At 38.7% G+C, this 20,635-nt stretch overlaps 1 protein-coding gene across 1 annotated transcript in view; it reads right to left on the bottom strand.

Moving 5' to 3' along the window:
• Window positions 1-20,635, bottom strand: part of Ranbp9 (RAN binding protein 9) — a 97,915-nt gene that overhangs the window by 33,385 nt on the left and 43,895 nt on the right. Inside the window, exons 3-4 of the mRNA XM_046453494.2 lie at window positions 2,500-2,552; window positions 831-998 (exon numbers count right to left, since the gene is read on the bottom strand). Coding sequence (XP_046309450.1) covers window positions 831-998; window positions 2,500-2,552 — 221 coding nt within the window. The remainder of the gene's footprint in view (window positions 1-830; window positions 999-2,499; window positions 2,553-20,635) is intronic.

The following is a 20,635-nucleotide window of genomic DNA, read 5'->3' on the forward strand; positions in this document are numbered from 1 at the left end:
TTTTGCTTCCTTTAACTTTACTCCAATAGAAGTAATTTGCTATTAGTCAATGATTTTCCCAACAGTAAAAGTAATGTGAAGTCCCTTGTTTTAAAGGGGGCGAGGGATCAGTCTTGTTTTCTTTTATATTTTCTATAACCAGAAAGGGGTGGTGGGAACTTTTAAGAAAAGGGAATGCAATAACCACAGTTTTAAACGTGAAGTGCGAGTAAGCCTATGCATATTCAGCGAAAACCTTATTTTTCATCAATGTATAGATCTCTTCAAGTTTCCCTCAGCCTACTATTTCTTACTACCTACCTTTTATTCTTAGAAGTTTACTATTTACTTCTTTCCCTCCCTCAGAAACATTTTGTGGGCTCCATGCTTTAGTAAGTCTCACCAGGTCTGACCTCTGAGTATGTCAATGTCCTTCACTTACTAGAAGCACTGGGCTTTCTGTCCCTTTTATAACTGTTTTCCATACTAACCTAAGAACTGGCAACCCTTTCTGCACAGTGGCACCTGTTACCTAGAGAACTGGATAATACTATAAAAAGTCAAGAAAAACTTTATTAAAGCAAAATTCCTGGGCAAGTGCATTACTAGAATTTCTATAAAATAAACATCTTAGTCTGGCGACTCTTTCTGTGGTGACTCCTATGATATAAAATAACCTTCAAAGAATACAAATCTTCACTACTTCCTCACCTTCCACATGGAAAAACAAAGAAACCATTTCCAGAAGCATCTATCCATAAAGGAGAATTACACAACATGACTACCATGCTGAAAGTAGAATCATCACAATAACTGGTTATTTCCCATGCAACACATTATTATCTCAGTACCTAAACTATGTCCATTCTTGGTGTAAAAGCAGGTATTGTTGATAAGGTTAACACAACAGCCAATGACATCGCCAGTTGTAAAAGTTGGTCCATAAGGTTGTCCGGTTCCAGAAGAACAAAATGAATGTCCATCATCCCCATGGTAACCATATGAATGTTTATCCCAACCTAAAGAGAAAAAGGTTCAGTATATTTATAATGAAAAGAAAGGCTCCCAGTACTGGATTTATTCACTAAGATTATAAGTACATTTGTGAATGTACATTAAAATTCTCAATAATTATTTCTGTATTAAGATACTGTTTATACTATTAAGGAAAATAAATTTCACGACATGGAATACTAAAGCAAGTATTAAACAGAAAGGACTCCTACTACCAGAAAAAAATAAATATAAATGCAAAATCCACAGCAGGACATGATTTTTAATGAATATTTCTTTTGCTAATATACCAGAGGAACTTTGCTTTGAAGAAACAACACACATGCACATAGATGCCAATAGTATAATGTAAACAGAAGGTTATATCTTATTCAAGCACTGCAAGCTTTATAAGGCTGTGGTCCAAATGCAAAAAACTAGTGGTCTTTCCACAATATTGAACTACAGACCGATCTATATAATTATTAAGAAACTTATCATTATCAGCACATGTACTTTATCAATTACTTTGGTGGGGATGGGGGGAGACAGGGATTAAACTCAGAAACACTCAACCTCTAAGCCATTATTGCCAGCCCTATATAGTATTTTATTTAGAGACAGGGTCTCAGTGAGTTGCTTAGCACCTCAACATTGCTGAGGCTGGCTTTGAACTCAAGATCCTCCTGCCTCAGCCTCCCGAGCCACTGGGATCACAGGCGTGCGCCACCGCGCCCGGCTGCTTTATCAATTACTTCTAAGGGGAATTTTTTAAAAAAATTCTCTTTCAAGTATAATTGTAAGCAAAAAGGTACAATGAAAGTTAACATATCTCATTACAATTAGAGGGCAATTGCACTGGCTTGTTTCTCCAGTGTAGTTTTATATTGGCCATTGAGCTTTCTAGTCCCCCCACCTAAAAAAAAATCCCTAAAATTATTTTAACAGAATAGCAGACAAAATAATCCCAGAATCACTTTCTTCATTTTCTTCTGCTAAGAGGTGTCAATAAACAGTTCCGCCATTTCAACTCCTACATTTCTTAGCTCGCTTTTATAAATTTTAAATTGTTTATTATGTTTTTAAATTTAAAAAATTGTATGTTTATGGTACATATCATGATGTTTTTAAAATCACTTTTAGTATTAGCCTATATTCCTACAATACTGAACAACTGAAGATGAGTTTGTGATAAGTAGCATACAGAACAATTACACTTAAATATTTAAAATAACTGATATAAGCAACTGCTTAAGAGATTAAAATATCAAAATACAAAAAACAAATAAGGGGGAAAACAATATGGTTTTCTAAAATAACATGAATAACAAAAATAATAAGTTTTGCTAAATAACATGAACTTTAAAATTTACTAAAAACTGCTCAGATTCCAATTAGAATGCATAAGAGATGATTTTGAAATACAGGGAAAAAAAAAATCAATTAACTGTTTTGATTACTTAAAATTTTTAACCAAAAAGAATTTGCCATAAGACTATTAAAACCACAATTCAATCACAAGTGTACCTGGTAGTCTATTCATGTTCACACCTTGAGCAGAAAGACCAATTCCCATGTAACTGTCGAGGGGAGGAAAGAAATGCAGATTATTACAGTCGTATTTGTATAAATTACCCCAACACTCTCAAGCATTATCAGAACCAAGCCCAAGTTGAAATTCCTAGAGTAGTTACAAAAAGGTTATTAGAATTTATTAATTCCAACAAAGGGCAATAAAAACCAGATTCACAGTGAATCTCCTGAAGTAACCAGTCATAAATATGCCTGAAATACTGTACCTATAGGAGTTTTACCATTAAAAAAATCCTTTGACTTTTTTTTTTTAACCTATGAAAATCTTTCTATTTTCTTTACAAGTAATTATTTGGGATTACAACTTCTCAAAGGAAAAAAAAAAGTAGATAGGATGGAGAAGAAGTAAAAAACAAAAAAAAAAAACCAAAAAAACCATTAAATGAAACACAAATATACTTCCTAAAGGACACAGTGAAAATCCAGGCTACCAGAAGAGAGAAGAGACAAAGATTCACATTTGGAAAATGTCAAAAACATCCCAAAGTTAATAAAGCACACTAAAAAATTGTGGCCTTGGGGTATCTATGTATAATTATTTTTTAAAATTGAGCAAATTGTGACAAAACCTACCAAAATAAGAAACTCTTAATTACAAATTTATAAACTTAAAACAAAATAATCTCCGCAAATATAAAGGTGGAAAGATAATTATTAAGGCATACAGTTAATCTTCAAAAGTAAATAAAATGCAAAAAAACCAAAAATTTATGAAGTTTAAATCAAGTATACTTAGAAGTATGAAGGCAGAAAACTCAATAAGATAAACTGAATCTAGAGTTGGGGTTGTGGCTAAGTGGTACAGCACTTGCCTCGCAAATCTGAGGCACTGGATTCGATCCTCAGCACCACATGAAAAGAAATAAAATAAAGGTATCATGTCCATCTACAACTAAAAAAAAATTTTTTTTAAATAAAAAAAGAAGTCAAACTCAATCTAGTTTGTTAAAAGTCTAAGTGACCCTGATTGTATCAAGATTAAAAATGGCAGTTAATAAAATTTAGCCATCATTCCTCATAATGAACTAAAAATAAAGGGAAATTATTTAGTTGACAATTTCTAAAATTAATACTACAAGATAATCAACAATGAAACACTGAGCCTTCCATTAAAATCAGGAACAAAGAGATGACTCTGTTAAAGTTGTTTTAGATAATTTAATAAAAAACCAATATAAACATTAGATGATAATTAATTTTACATGTAGCTGGTATGATTATACACACAGAGAACCACAGAATCTACCAAAAACTTTTTTTTAGAATTAATTATTTTGGCAAAATAAATGGATATAAGAAAACAGTTTTATTTCTAGTAACAGCTAGCTAGAAAAAGATATGATGTGTGAGAATATACCAGTCACAATAATAGAAACAATACAACAAGAATAAAGTTCTCAAGCAAAGCTCAAAAACAAAAATTTATTAACAAACAATATGTATTCGGATAATCTGACACCATAAAAGGTGTCACTCTTTCTAAAAGTAACATGTACATGTAATGAATTTTAAGACATATTCCTATTGAAATTTTTAAACCAGATAAAATAATTTTAAAGTTCATATGTAAAAATACAGAACACTTACCTGGAAAAGACAAAAAATTTTAGAAGAAAAATAACTTAGGGTTTTCCCTACTACATAGTGAGTCATAATAAATCAAATTCACAAAAGCAGTACTAACAATAAGAGCACACAGGCTAGGCACAGTGGCACACACTATAATCCCAGTGACTCAAGAGGCTGAGGCAGGAGGATTGCCAAGTTGGAGGCCAGGCTCGGGAACTTGGCAAGGTCCAAGCTGGTGCAGTGGCACACACATATAATCTCGGCAGCTGGGGAGGCTAAAGCAGGAGGAGGATTGCAAGTTCAAAGCCAGCCTCATCAACCTAGCTACACCCTAAGCAACTCAGTGAGATCTATCTCAAGATAGAGGCTGAGGATGTGACTCAGTGATTAAGTGCCCTTGGGTTCAATCCCCTGTGACAAAAAATAAAAAAGGCTGAGGTAGTAGCTCAGTGGTAGAGCACCTCTGGGTTCACTTCCCAGCACCACAAAAAAACAGCATATAGACAGACAAGAGTGACAAAGTACTAAGAACCAACACCTATTTATCTAGTCTAGAAGGCTCACCAAGTTTGTATTTTGCTAGAAATAACATAAAATGTAAGAATTACCAAAAAACAACAACAATAATAATACAAAAAAATCATCATCCATGAAGACAATCAACACAAAGCTGTGAGTGGGGATACAGTGGCGGGTCCGCAAAGCTCCCGGACTGTGAGCTCTCATTAGTGGCTGGAAGTTCTCCCTTCTTTAAGGACACAAGGACTAAAAATGCTGTTCAAGAGAAGAGTTAGCCATACTTATGGAATAGGCTTCTCCTGAAAGGAGGGTAAGAAAATAATGATACCACCCGTTACATGGGCTTATTTGACACTGAGGCCTAGTTAAAGGTAGGGAGAGGGAGGAAAGTTCTTGACTAGGATCTAAACCAGGTACTGAATGGATCAGGGACTCTGTCTACAATGGTTCCCCAAACTATCCTGAAGCATGGAGCTAGAAACTCTCATACAAAACTAGTTCTGAACTGATGGACAAGGAGTTAGAAAGCAGGTACAAAGTATAAGAAAGAGAAAACTAGCATAGAAAGAGACCAATTAACAAATGTTTTTTAAATGTTAAAAAACTTCCCAATAAAAATGACTCTGCAAACACAAAAGCCTAAAGTATAAAGCCAACAAAATTAACAACTGAAACATCACTCAGGATGACACCACTCAATGAACATTATGGGTTTGTTTTTTTTTAACCCATGAAAATAAGCATATTTAGGATACATAAAATTTAAAAGAAGGGATCCAATCACCAAAAACCTAAGGACAGTGGAGAATTGAAATTTTCTAATTTAGGTAATAATCTTTCAGAACTGAAAAATATGTTGTTGAATTAAAAACATATACCACATACTGAGGAATATGAAGATTAATGAGAATATCAATGATAGACATAATCTTAAAAGCTTCCAGCTAGAAAAGGTACAATACTTTCTAAGAAATGACAATTAGGCTGACAGCCAACTCTGCAGCAACAACTGATGACCGCCCCCCAAAAAAGGAGTGCAATACATTCTAAGTGTAGAGGATAAAGAAATGGCCTAGAACTTAATCCTCAGGTGATGCAGCAAGAATGAGAGGAAATTAAGATATGTTTCATAAAACCTAAGTGTTCAATCTGAGGATGTACATTAGCAGAGTCTCAAGTGAAAGGAGAACAGAAGAAACACATGAGACAGAGAAGGAACAATCAATCAGTTCAGAAAACAAGTGTCACTAAATTAATTACTGATTAAAAATGCTGTTCTGAATTCTAAAATCTATTATTCATTCATAATGTACTAGGATACATTAACAATCACTTGACATATGAAGAAACTGGAGAACATGGGCCATGTTCTAGAGAAACAGAGAACAACCCTGATCTGATCCATATGTTAGAATTACCATTCAGAAATTAAAGCTAGCTACTGTTACCTGTTCAAGATATAAGCTTGTTTTAGATGAAAAGAAAATCTCAGAGAAGTAATAAAAAAGAGAGAGCCCCTGGGGTCTAAATGTTTTGTCCCCCAACATTCAAGTGTTAAACCCTAATTCCCAATGAGGTGGCATTATGAGGGGGGCCTTCTGGGAAGTGATTAGAGCATAAGGGTTCCCCTCAGAAATGGGATTAACACTCTTAGGAAAGAGGCCTGAGGTAGTGTGTTGACCCTCCACCCACGTGAGGACACACAGAATGTGCCACCTATGTATAAGTAGACAGCTTTCGCCAGCAACTGCATCTGCTGGTGATTTGATCTTGAACTTCCAAAACTCTAGAATTGTGAGCAATAAATTTAAGCTGTTACAGCAGCCGGAACAGTCTACAACAAGAACCAAATGGAAATTCTGGAGCTGAAGAATATCTGAAATAAATATTTACTGATATACTTAATAGCAGACGGGAGATGGCAAAATGAGTAAGTAAACATGACAACAGATCTGAAGAACAGAGAAAAAAATTGGGGGGAGGGGTCTCCTGAGATCAGAAGGTCTAAAACACATGTAAACAGAGCACTAAGGTGAAAAGGATTGGGGGAGAAAAATTGACAATAATCTCACAAAACTGGTAAAAGAAAAATTTAAACATACATAAGAAGGTGACAAACTTTAAGGAAGTGAGCTTCCCCCAGCTGCCACCAAGGTGCTTGTCCTTGAAGGGAAGCTAAGGTTCTGCTGCAGTGAGGCCCTCACTTTGGCCCCACAGTCAGAAGCCCGCCTGCATCTGCTCTGCCCTCATCCTGCAGGGTGTGGGTGAGATCAATGCCCTCACCCAAGCAGCTGGTATAAATGTTGACCCTTTTTGACCTGGCTTGTCTGCAAAGGCCCTGGCCAATGTCAATTCTGGTAGCCTTGTCTGCAAAGCAGGGGCTGAAGACCATGCTGCAGCACCAACAGGAGACCCTCCCACCCACCCACCCACCCACCCCGCCCCCAACACTGACACATCTAGGAGCAGAAGAAAGAGGAGCAGAGAAGGAAGAATCTGAGGAGCCTGATGAGGACACGGGACTTGGTCTTTTGGACAAAACCTCTTATGTAGGGCTGGGGATGTGGCTCAAGCGGTAGCGCGCTCGCCTGGCATGCGTGCAGCCCGGGTTCAATCCTCGGCACCACATACAAACAAAGGTGTTGTGTCCGCCGAAAACTAAAAAATAAATATTAAAAAAAAAAAAACCTCTTATGTAACATGTTCAATAAAAAGCTGTATTTAAAAAAAAAAAAAAAAACAACCCACAGGTAGACCCAAATCACAGCTAAATTTCTGAAAACTAAGAATAAAGCATTGAAAGTAATCAGAGAAAAATGATACATTATATTCACAGAACACAGAGCTGAATTACTACTGACATACCAGAAAATGTGAAAGCCAGCAGACGGTGGGATGAAGTGTTTAAAAGTGCTGAAAGGGGGAAAAAATCAAGAGCCTTCCACCACAAAATCAGGGAAAATATCCTTTAAAAATGAAATAAAAACATTTTCAGATAAAAGGAAATAGAATATGGTGTCAAGCAGACCTGCACTAAGAAAAATGCTCTTAATTTTCTTACAATACATGTTTTATTAAAGCAAAATCTTACATACACTGTAGAGTTTTTAACATATGTAGATGTAATACAAACAACTGGGAAAAAGGATGGGGTGGGGGGACGGGTGTGGAAACACAAGTCCCCACATTGTACATGAAACCATACACTATCCACAGGGGACTTCGAAAGTGGGGATCCTATTAAAATCTCTATAGATTGATCACTAAAAAAATACAAGACATAGTTTCCAAATAAATAAATTAAAAAGGAATGTGTCAAAATACATTCTACTGTCATATATAACTAAGAATTGTTTTTAATTAAACAGAATTCTAGTAATGTATCAAAATGATAACTGAAGAATGCAAGGTTTAACCCAAGAATACAAGGTTGATTTAAACGAGTCAAAACTAAGGCACTTCACCATATCAAGAAAAAAGCCCAGATGATTATTTAAATGGTAGCAGAAAAAAACATTACAAAATTCAACACCCATTCACAATAATACTCCCAGCAAACTAGGGATAAAAGGGAACTTCTTCAACCTTCAAAACCCTACAGATAGCCTCAGTGAAATAACGAACATTAGTCTCAAACACCAAGAGCAAGGGCAAGAAAGTGAGCGTTCTCCACTTCACTCCACGCAGCACTGCAATCCTAAGCATTCCAAACACAACAATAAAGAGAAATAAAAAGTATAAAGATTTATAAAGAAGAAATAAAATTGGCTCTATTTGCAGGTGGCATGATCATTTTAAAAAAAAAAACCCTAAGGAATCTACAAAATAATCACAATTAAATTTTGCAAATTTAACAAGGCTGTAGGATACAAGGTTAGTATATAAAAATCTAATTTATTTGTACATATTGGCACAAACAGTTGGAAAATAAAAAAATTTTAAATTCTACCTACAAAAGCACCAGAAAACATAAAACACTTAAGAACTGAACAAAACACATGCAGACTTCTCTACTAAAAATTACCTAACATTGCTGACGGAAATTAAGGAAGACATAAATAAATGGAAAGAAACATTAAGTAAATGTATTAGAAGACTCATTAAAACCATAATTCTCTTCAAATTAAAATTAAAACCACAATTCTCTTCAAATTAATCTTAAAGTCGTTACAATTGAAATCATAATCACATAAGACAGTTTTTTAAAATCTGAGGTGAGTCTAAACTTTATGTGGAAATTTAAAAAAAGATCAAAATGCCCCAAGAACCCATGTGTGCTAGCACATGCCTGTAATGCCAGCAACTCCAGAGACGCAGGCAGGAGGATCCCAAGTTTGAGAGCCTGTCTCAAAATTAAGAAAACAAAGGGCTAGGGATATAGTTCAATGGTCAAGTGGCTCTGGGTTCTATCCACAGTACTGGAGAAAATAAGATTAAATGCCCAGGGAAAGTTGACATATAAAAGAACAAAACTGAAATTGTAGGATTTATGCAATCTGCCTTCAAGACTTAGCATAAACCTAAGCAACCAAAACAGTACAGTACTGACATAGGATCCATAAATATACAAATTAACAAATTAGGGAGGCCAGAAAGAGAGCCACATTTATGTAGTCATGTAATATTTTACAAAGATGTCGAAACAATACAGAAGGGAGAAGAAAAGGGCATTTAGCAAATACTAATAAACAACTGGAAAACAATGAACTTTAACCACTACCTCACAAAATACATAAAAGTCAAATGAAGATGGATTATAGTCCTAAATATAAACGTTGAAACTATACAGCTTCTAAAATAACATATGTAAAAATATCCTAATGATTTGAGAATAAAGCCAAGATTTATTAGGACACAAAAAGCAGGAGTCATAATAAACTCATAAATTACACCTCATCAAAATTAAAAACTTCTAGTGGTGCTGACAGCATCACAATACCTGTTCTCAAATTATCCTACAGAGATACAGTAACAAAACCAAAATGGTATTAGCATCAAAATAGGAAGACCAAGGGAACAGAAGACACAGAGACAAACCCACACAGTTAGTCATTTGATACTTAACAAAGGTGCCAAAAATAAACACTGGAGAAAAGATAGCCTTTTGAACAAAAGGTGCTAGGAAATCTGGATATCCACTGGTAGAAAAATGAAACTAGATTCCCCTCTCTCACTCTGAACAAAAATCAAATCAAAGCAGATCAAAGGCTTTAGACTAGAAGCTTTGCAACTGCTAGAAAAAAAACATAAGGTTAACACTCCAGCATATGATTGGAGGCTCTGACTTCCTTAACAAGACCCTAAAAATTCAAGAAATAAAATCAAGAATCAGTAAGTGGGACAATATTGAATTTAAAAAGATCTTCACAGCAAAGGAAATGATAAAGAGCACGAAGAGAAAGCACACAAAATGGCATAAAATCTTTGCCAGCAAACTCCTCTGACAGGTGATTTATATCCAGAATACATAAAGAACTCAAAAAGCTTAACACCAAAGAAACAAAACAACCAATGGGCAAGAGAAGTAAACAGGTACTCTCAAAAGAAACACAAATGGCCAACAAACACATGAAAAACTGTTCAACAGGAAGATGGCGGCGAGGGGAGTGCACTACCCCCGTGTGCTGCTTCACTGTGTGGGAGTATGACAAGTCAGGACGGCTAAAGGATATCTTGTTAGGAATTTCCAGCAATAGTGGGGTGCGCCGGAACCTGGAGGAAGGATTTCCATCGCACGAGGATCGGCTACGGGGACTCAAACGCGAGAGGTTTGTCGCACGGAAGGTAAAACTGCTTATTCAGCAAATCACCCTGCGGCTAGAGTCTGCAGCGCGCGCTGGGATAGAGACGCAGGGTTACAGCGCTGCAGTTTCTGCCAGCCGCGCAAGCACCGTACTCAGGGCTGAATTCTGGGTTCGAGACGGGGGAAGGAAGCGGTCCATCTCGGTTCTCCACACCGGTCAGACCACAGAGGAGGCCAGCAGCCACCATGTTGGTAAACTGACGTCACCTTCCCTGTTTTCGACGGACCGCAGCTCATTCAGCCATAGAACAGGTAATTTCAGGCTGCAATTCGCCTGCGGCTTGCAGACAGATTGCTAGGGTTCAGCGCCTGGGTGCTTCTTAGAATCTGATCTTATCGGAGCGAACACCGAGCGCGGGGCGGCTGAGTTCTGGCTCCCGGAACCGTCCCGGAACCGCCCTGGCTCAGGGCTGCGGAGCCTGCGGAGGCTGCTTCTTGGACCCTGCTACTATCAGAGCATACACCAAGCACTAAGCAGCCGAATTCCGGCTCCCGGAACTGAGCCCGCGGGGACTGCTGCTTGGAGCTTACACTTATAGGAGCTTACACCGAGCACGGAGCGGCCGAGTTCCGGGCTCCCGGAACTTCCCTGGACCGGGGCTAGGAGCCCGCGGAAACTGCGTCTCGGTCCGGGTCCTGCTGAGGGCCGGTCAGGACTCACCCATTGCTTTGGTTGCCCGGCAAGGGGAACGAAATGCTGCCATTCGCATAGGATACCAACATGGCAGAGATCTGATGTCAGCAGAAAGCAGCGGAGGAGAGATCTTCATCAATACCAGCGGTGACATAAGCAGTTGGTCTCCTGGTAGGGGGGGTGAGGCACAGTCACCCGAGTCTCCTCAATTTGTCCTCGAGCCAGAGGGGAGGAGCCGGGCCGCCGCCAGCGCCCGGAGCAGGCCCAGCGGCTCGCCAGCATGGTGACCGCGTGACCCCAATTGGAGAGGGGGCGGAGCGGAGCCGCCACCCACACCCGCCAGGTGGGCAGACCCGCGACCCAGTGGTACATGGGCATGGTAGGAAGGGCAGGGCAGAGCCGCCGTTTGCGCTTGCAAGGTAAACAGACCTGTGACAGCCTGGCGGGTCAGGACCAGTGGCCTGCCAGTGTGGTACACACGTCACCCCAACTGGAGTAGGGGCAGAGCAGATCCTTCTCCCACGCCCGGATCAGGCCCTGCCGGTGTGGTGGTCACGTGACCCCAATTGGAGTGGGGGCGGAGCGGAACCGCCACCCGTGCCCGCAGGGTGAGCAGACCAGTGATCAACCTGCAGATCAGGCCCAGGGGTCCGCAGGCGTGGTAGGAAGGGCAGGGCAGATCCGCCGCCCGCGGCTCCAAGGTAGGCAGACCTACAACAGACCTGCGGATCAGGCCCAGGAGCCTGCCGGCGTGGTACAAACACCACCCTAATTGGAGTAGTGACAGAGCAGAGTCGCCTCCCTTGCCAGGAACAGGCCCAGCGTCCTGCAGGCGGGGTAGTCACGACACCCCAATTGGAGTAGGGGCAGAGCAGAGCCTCCACCCGTGCCCGAAAGGTGGGCAGATCTGCGACCGACCAGCGGGACAGGCCCAGTGGCCTGCCGGTACGACAGACACGTCACCCCATTTGGAGTAGGGGCAGAGTAGAGCTGCCGCCCGCGCCTGCAGGGTAGGCAAACCTGCAACCGACCGGCGGATCAGGCCCGGTGGCCTGCCGGCGTGGTACACTCGTCACCCCAATTGGAGTAGGGGCAGAACAGAGCCGCCGCCAGCGCCCAGAACAGGCCCAGTGACCTGCTGGCGTGGTAGCCACGACACCCCAATTGGAATAAGGAGAGAGCAGAGCCACCGCCCGCACCTGCAGGAAAGATACGCAAGCAGTATGAAAAGACAAGGAAAGAAAGGACCACAAGCAATGCAGGTCAACGCAACTTTAGAAGAGGTAACAGCTGCAGCAGATGGAATGTCAGATAAAGAATTCAGGATATACATGCTTCAGATGATCTGGAGTATCAAGGAAGACATTAAACAGCAAATGAAAGACATTAAACAGAATGAAAGCTCACTTCGACAACGAATTACGCAAACAAATCCAGGAAGCAAAGGATCAACTATACAGGGAGATAGAGGTTATAAAAAACAAGCAATCAGAAATCCTAGAAATGCAGGAAGCAATAAACCAACTTAAAAACTCAATGGAGAATACTACCAGCAGAGTAGAACACTTAGAAGATAGAACATCAGACAATGAAGACAAAGTATTTCAACTGGAAAAGAACATAGACAGCTCAGCAAGACTGTTAAGAAACCATGAGCAGAACATCCAAGAAATATGGGATAACATTAAGAGACCAAACTTAAGAGTCATTGGGATACAGGAAGGTACAGAGCTCCAAACCAAAGGAATGAGCAGTCTATTCAATGAAATAATACAAGAAAACTTCCCAGACTTGAAGAATGAGACAGAATCCCAAATCCTAGAAGCCTACAGGACGCCAAATGTGCAAAATCATAAGCGATCCACACCTAGACACATTATAATGAAGATGCCCAACATACAGAATAAGGAGAGAATTTTAAAAGCTACAAGAGAAAGGAAGCAGATTACATTTAGGGGTAAGCCAATCAGGATAACAGCTGACCTTTCAACACAGACTCTGAAAGCTAGAAGATCCTGGAATAACATATTTCAAACACTGAAAGAAAATGGGTTCCAACCAAGAATTGTGTATCCAGCGAAATTAAGCTTCAGGATGGAGGATGAAATTAAAACCTTCCACGATAAACAAAAGTTTAAAGAATTCGCAGCTAGAAAACCATCTCTTCAAAACATCCTCGCCAAAGCATTACAGGAAGAGGAAATGGAAAATAACAATGAAAACCAACAGTGGGAGGTAGGACAGTAAAGGGGAGGGGAAATAATCAAAGAGGAAAACAAACCATGTTTAGTAACAGAAATAAACAAATATGGCTGGAAGAACAACCCATATCTCAATAATAACCCTAAATGTTAATGGCTTAAACTCACCAATTAAGAGACACAGGCTAGTAGAATGGATCACAAAACAAGACCCAACAATATGCTGCCTACAGGAGACGCATTTGATAGGAAAAGACATACATAGGCTGAAGGTGAAAGGTTGGGAAAAATCATATCACTCATATGGACTTCGGAAACAAGCAGGCGTGTCCATACTCATATCAAATAAAATAGATTTCAAGCCAAAGTTAATCAAAAGAGATAAAGAGGGACACTACATACTGCTTAAGGGAACCATACACCAACAAGACATAACAATCATAAATATTTATGCCCCAAACAATGGTGCAGCTATGTTCGTCAAACAAACTCTTCTCAAGTTCAAGAGTCTAATAGACCACCACACCATAATCATGGGAGACTTCAACACACCTCTCTCGCCACTGGACAGATCTTCCAAACAAAAGTTGAATAAGGAAACTATAGAACTCAATAACACTATTAATAACCTAGACCTAATTGACATATATAGAGTATACCACCCAACATCAAGCAGTTACACTTTTTTCTCAGCAGCGCATGGATCCTTCTCAAAAATAGATCATATATTATGTCACAGGGCAACTCTTAGACAATATAAAGGAGTAGAGATAATACCATGCATCTTATCTGATCATAATGGAATGAAACTGAAAATCAACGATAAAAGAAGGAAGGAAAAAGCATACATCAATTGGAGAATGAACAATAGGTTACTGAATGATCAATGGGTTATAGAAGACATCAAGGAGGAAATTAAAAAATTCTTAGAGATAAATGAAAACACAGACACAACATATCGGAATCTATGGGACACATTGAAAGCAGTTCTAAGAGGAAAATTCATTGCTTGGAGTTCATTCCTTAAAAAAAGAAAAAACCAACAAATAAATGATCTCATACTTCATCTCAAAATCCTTGAAAAAGAAGAGCAAAACAACAGCAAAAGAAGTAGAAGGCAAGAAATAATTAAAATCAGAGCTGAAATTAATGAAATCGAAACAAAAGAAACAATTGAAAAAATTGACAAAACTAAAAGTTGGTTCTTTGAAAAAATAAACAAAATCGACAGACCCTTACCGATGCTAGCGAAGAGAAGAAGAGAGAGAACTCAAATTACTAGCATACGGGATGAAAAAGGCAATATCACAACAGACACTTCAGAAATACAGAAGATAATCAAAAACTATTTTGAATCCTTATACTCCAATAAATTAGAAGATAGTGAAGGCATAGATAAATTTCTTAAGTCATATGATCTGCCCAGATTGAGTCAGGAGGATATAGACAACCTAAACAGACCAATATCAATTGAGGAAATAGAAGAAACCATAAAAAGACTACCAACTAAGAAAAGCCCAGGTCCGGATGGGTATACAGCAGAATTTTACAAAACCTTTAAAGAAGAACTAATACCAATACTTTTCAAGCTACTTCAGGAAATAGAAAAGGAGGGAGAACTTCCAAATTCATTCTATGAGGCCAACATCACCCTGATACCTAAACCAGACAAAGACACTTCAAAAACTACAGACCAATATCTCTAATGAACCTAGATGCAAAAATCCTCAATAAAATTCTGGCGAATCGGATACAAAAACATATCAAAAAAATTGTACACCATGATCAAGTAGGATTCATCCCTGGGATGCAAGGCTGGTTCAATATACGGAAATCAATAAATGTTATTCACCACATCAATAGACTTAAAAATAAGAACCATATGATCATCTCGATAGACGCGGAAAAAGCATTCGACAAAGTACAGCATCCCTTTATGTTCAAAACTCTAGAAAAACTAGGGATAACAGGAACATACCGCAATATTGTAAAAGCAATCTATGCTAAGCCTCAGGCTAGCATCATTCTGAATGGAGAAAAACTGAAGGCATTCCCTCTAAAATCTGGAACAAGACAGGGATGCCCTCTCTCTCCACTTCTCTTCAACATAGTTCTCGAAACACTGGCCAGAGCAATTAGACAGACGAAAGAAATTAAAGGCATAAAAATAGGAAAAGAAGAACTTAAATTATCACTATTTGCAGATGATATGATTCTATACCTAGCAGACCCAAAAGGCTCTACAAAGAAACTATTAGAGCTAATAAATGAATTCAGCAAAGTGGCAGGATATAAAATCAACACGCATAAATCAAAGGCATTCCTGTATATCAGCGACAAATCCTCTGAAATGGAAATGAGGACAACCACTCCATTCACAATATCTTCAAAAAAATAAAATACTTGGGAATCAACCTAACAAAAGAGGTGAAAGACTTATACAATGAAAACTACAGAACCCTAAAGAGAGAAATAGAAGAAGATCTTAGAAGATGGAAAAATATACCCTGTTCATGGATAGGCAGAACTAACATCATCAAAATGGCGATATTACCAAAAGTTCTCTATAGGTTTAATGCAATGCCAATCAAAATCCCAACGGCATTTCTTGTAGAAATAGAGAAAGCAATCATGAAATTCATATGGAAAAATAAAAGACCCAGAATAGCAAAAACAATGCTAAGCAAGAAGTGTGAATCAGGCGGTATAGCGATGCCAGACTTCAAACTATACTACAGAGCAATAGTAACAAAAACAGCATGGTACTGGTACCAAAACAGGCGGGTGGACCAATGGTACAGAATAGAGGACACAGAAACCAATCCACAAAACTACAACTATCTTATATTTGATAAAGGGGCTAAAAGCATGCAATGGAGGAAGGATAGCATCTTCAACAAATGGTGCTGGGAAAACTGGAAATCCATATGCAACAAAATGAAACTGAATCCCTTTCTCTCGCCATGCAAAAAAGTGAATTCAAAATGGATCAAGGAGCTTGATATCAAATCAGAGACGCGCCGTCTGATAGAAGAAAAAGTTGGCTACGATCTACAGTCGGTGGGGTCGGGCTCCAAATTCCTCAATAGGACACCCATAGCACAAAAGTTAATAACTAGAATCAACAAATGGGACTTACTCAAACTAAAAAGTTTTTTCTCAGCAAAAGAAACAATAAGAGAGGTAAATAGGGAGCCTACACCCTGGGAACAAATCTTTACTCCTCACACTTCAGATAGAGCCCTAATATCCAGAGTATACAAAGAACTCAAAAAATTAGACAATAAGAGAACAAACAACCCAATCAACAAATGGGCCAAGGACCTGAACAGACACTTCTCAGAGGAGGACATACAGTCAATCAACAAGTACATGAAAAAATGCTCAACATCTCTAGCTGTCAGAGAAATGCAAATCAAAACCACCCTAAGATACCATCTCACTCCAGTAAGATTGGCAGCCATTAGGAAGTCAAACAACAACAAGTGCTGGCGAGGATGTGGGGAAAAGGGTACACTTGTACATTGCTGGTGGGAATGCAGATTGGTGCAGCCAATTTGGAAAGCAGTATGGAGATTTCTTGGAAAGCTGGGAATGGAGCCACCATTTGACCCAGCTATTCCCCTTCTTGGTCTATTCCCTAAAGACCTAAAAAGAGCATGCTACAGGGACACTGCTACATCGATGTTCATAGCAGCACAGTTCACAATAGCAAGACTGTGGAACCAACCTAGATGCCCTTCAATAGATGAATGGATAAAAAAAATGTGGCATTTATACACAATGGAGTATTACTCTGCATTAAAAAATGACAAAATCATAGAATTTACAGGGAAATGGATGCCATTAGAGCAGATTATGCTAAGTGAAGCTAGGCAATCCCTAAAAAACAAATGCCAAATGTCTTCTTTGATATAAGGAAAGTAACTAAGAACAGAGTAGGGACGAAGAGCAGGAGAAGAAGATTAACATTTAACAGGGATGAGAGGTGGGAGGGAAAGGGAGAGAGAAGGGAAATTGCACGGTAATGGAAGGAGACCCTCAGGGTTATACAGTGGAGGGGGTAGAGAGAGAGGAGGGGAGGGGAGGGGAGAGGTGGGGAGGGGGGAGGATGGGAAAGCATAACAGACACTAGTATGGCAATTTGTAAATCAATGGATGTGTAACTGATGTGATTCTGCAATCTGTGTATGGGGTGAAGGTGGGAGTTCATAACCCACTTGAATCAAAGTGTGGAATATGATATGTCAAGAAATTTGTAATGTTTTGAACAACCCACAATAAAAAATTAAAAAAAAAAAAAAAAAGAAAAAAGAAAAACTGTTCAACATCCCTAGCAATCAGGGAAATGCAAATGAAAACAACACTTGAGATTTCAACTCACATGAGGCTGAATGGCAATCATCATGAATACAAATAATAGATTGTGGCTCTGGGGTAGAGTACTCACCCAGCACAGGTGAGGCTCTGGGTTCCATCCTCAGCACCACGCCTCAACACCACATAAAAATAAATAAATAAAAATAAAGGCATTGTGTCCACCTACAACTAAAAAAAAAAAAAAAAAAAAAAAAAAATGCTTGGAAAAAAAAAAAGAGGGGCTGGCGTTGTGGCTCAGAGGTAGAGCACTTGCCTTGCATGCATGGGGCACTGGATTTGATTCTCAGCACCACATAAAAATAAAAGTATCCGTGTACACCTATAACTAAAAAATATTTTTTAAAAAAGAATACAAATAGTAACAAATAACGGAGAGACCTTGGAGGAAAAGGCACACTCATACATTATTGGTGGGACTTCAAATTAGTACAACCACTCTGGAAAGCAGTATGGAGATTCCTCAAAAAACTAGGAACAGAACTACCATAGGACCCAGCTGTCCCACTCTTCAGTATTTACCCAAAAGAACTAAAATTAGCAGATCATAGTGATACAGCAATGTTTACTGAACTACAACACACCAATGGCAAGACATGAAACCAGTCCTGGTGCCTGTCAATAGAAGAATGGATTAAGAGAATGTGGTATGCATACACAATGGAGTTTTACTCAGACATAATGAAGAATGAAATAATGGTATTTTGTGGTAAATGAACTAAACTAGAGAATATCATGTTAAGTAAAATAAGTAAGATTCACACAATGAAGGGTCAAATGTTCTCATATGTGGAAGCTAGAGCAAAGTAGGAGGGGAAACGGAGGAGTTGGATATCAAAGACAGAGAAGAGCACCATGGGAACGGGGAGGAAGTATAGGATGAATCTTGACAGTTGTCTACACCATGTGCATGTCTCAATATACCAACACGAACTCCACCTCTGTTTATATCTACAAAGTACCAATTAAACATACAGAAGTGGAAGGTAGACTAGTAGAGTAGAAGGGGAGGACAGAAACAGCACTAAAAATGGAATAAATTAAATTGTATACATATGTGATTACGTCAAAATGAATTCAAATATTATATACAACTAAAATGCATTAACAAATGCCAAAAAAAAAAAAGCCAAAAAGAATTATTCTTGGCTACTACAAACTTAAGAATAAAGAGAAATATAAATAAATAAAGGTCCATTGACAAAAACTATTTAAAATAAAAAAAGAATAGAGAAACACATCTTTTAAAAAATTTAGACCTTGGGTTGGGATTGTGGCTCAGCAGTAGAGCACTCGCCTCGAACATGTGAGACCCTGGGTTCGATCCTCAGCACCACATAAAAATATATGAATAAAATAAAGGAATTGTGTCCAACTACAACTAAAAAATAAATATTTTTTAAAAATTTAGACCTTCTGCTCAAAAGACATGAGAAGACTCAGTTTTAAAGAATGAACAAAATATCTGAATAGACCACAAAATAAGATACTGCAAATAACCAAGAAGCACATGAAAAGTGTTCCACACATCAGGAAAATGCTAATTAAATCACACTGAGATACCACCATACACCCACCAGAGTTGGTACTGTTTAGAAGACCAACAAAACCAGTATCACCAAAGACATATGGCCCAATAGGAACATTCATACTTTTTAGGGAAGGTAAAATGGTAGCAGTTCTCATACGACTAAACATGTATCTACCTTATGACCCAGCAACTCAGAGAGAAATGAACTCAATGTCCACCAAAAGACTTGTACAAATATGTTCATATAGCAGCTTTTCTAACAATCACAAAAAACCTTCAAACATCCTGGGTTATCCATCAACAAGTGAATAGATAAATAAATTGTGTGTTCCACCTGGCAACAAAAGGGGAAGTGGAATTAGTGCTATACCATACACACTTGAGAGGAATCCAAAATGTTACGCCGACTCAAGGAAGGCTTACAGGAGTGTAAGCCATACAATTCCTTTTATTTGAAGTTCTAGATCAGGCAAACTAATATATGGTACCGAAAGGGTCAAATACTGATTACTTCTTAGAGGACAGGAACAGGTCCTGAGTAGTTAAGAACACGAGGGGATGTTTCTAAGGATGGTGGTATTATTCTATATTTTGGGTAGGGTTGGCATTACACAGATGTATGCATCTGAAAATTCATCAAGCAATCCATTTAAAAGGTGATACATAATTTCATGTACATAAACTGTACCATAATAAAAAGAACAATGAACAGACATCAAACTCTAAAGATATTCATGGTACACTGATTAGGGGTAACCAGTATTTTCCTTGAAATGTATCAGAAAGTAAAATGGATCAATGGCTGGACAAAAAAAATGGAGACACATAAATAGAACAATTATAGTCACTTCTATATTGTTATACATGAGTTCCTTAAAAACATATTACACAGCCAGGCGTGGTGGCACACACCTATAATCCCAGTAGCTCAGGAGGCTGAGGCAGGAGGATCACGAGTTCAAAGCCAGCCTCAGCAAAAGCCAAGGCACTAAGCAACTCCGTGAGACCCTGCCTCTAAAATACAAACTAGGGCTGGGGATGTGGCTCAGTGAATGAGTACTCGAGTTCAATTCCCAGGACCCCCACCCCCCCCACCCCTGCCAAAAAAAAAAGGACACATTAAAAAGGCCAGAAACACAAAACAGTAATGCAGTTTTACTTGTTAAATTATTATATGATATGAAAATAACACAATACATTTGGCACTTCACCTTGAAAAAGTTTATTTGGGAAAGTGGATATCATAAGGGTTGCAGCTTAAGATTTATTGATGTAACAGAAGGAGGGTCATCTAGCAGAAGAAACTCCCAACAACAGGTCTGGATGAGTATGTCTCATAATACACAGTTAACCGAATAGCTGGTCTCTGATGCATTACATAAAATGCTCAAACTCAGCAATAAGAAAGGTAAAATTTGCTTATTTATTTGCTTACA

Source organism: Marmota monax, unplaced genomic scaffold (genome assembly GCF_021218885.2).
Source record: "Marmota monax isolate L192 unplaced genomic scaffold, Marmota_monax_Labrador192_F-V1.1 WCK01_AAM20220418_F8-fsc00029, whole genome shotgun sequence".
Taxonomy (NCBI): Eukaryota; Metazoa; Chordata; class Mammalia; order Rodentia; family Sciuridae; genus Marmota; species Marmota monax.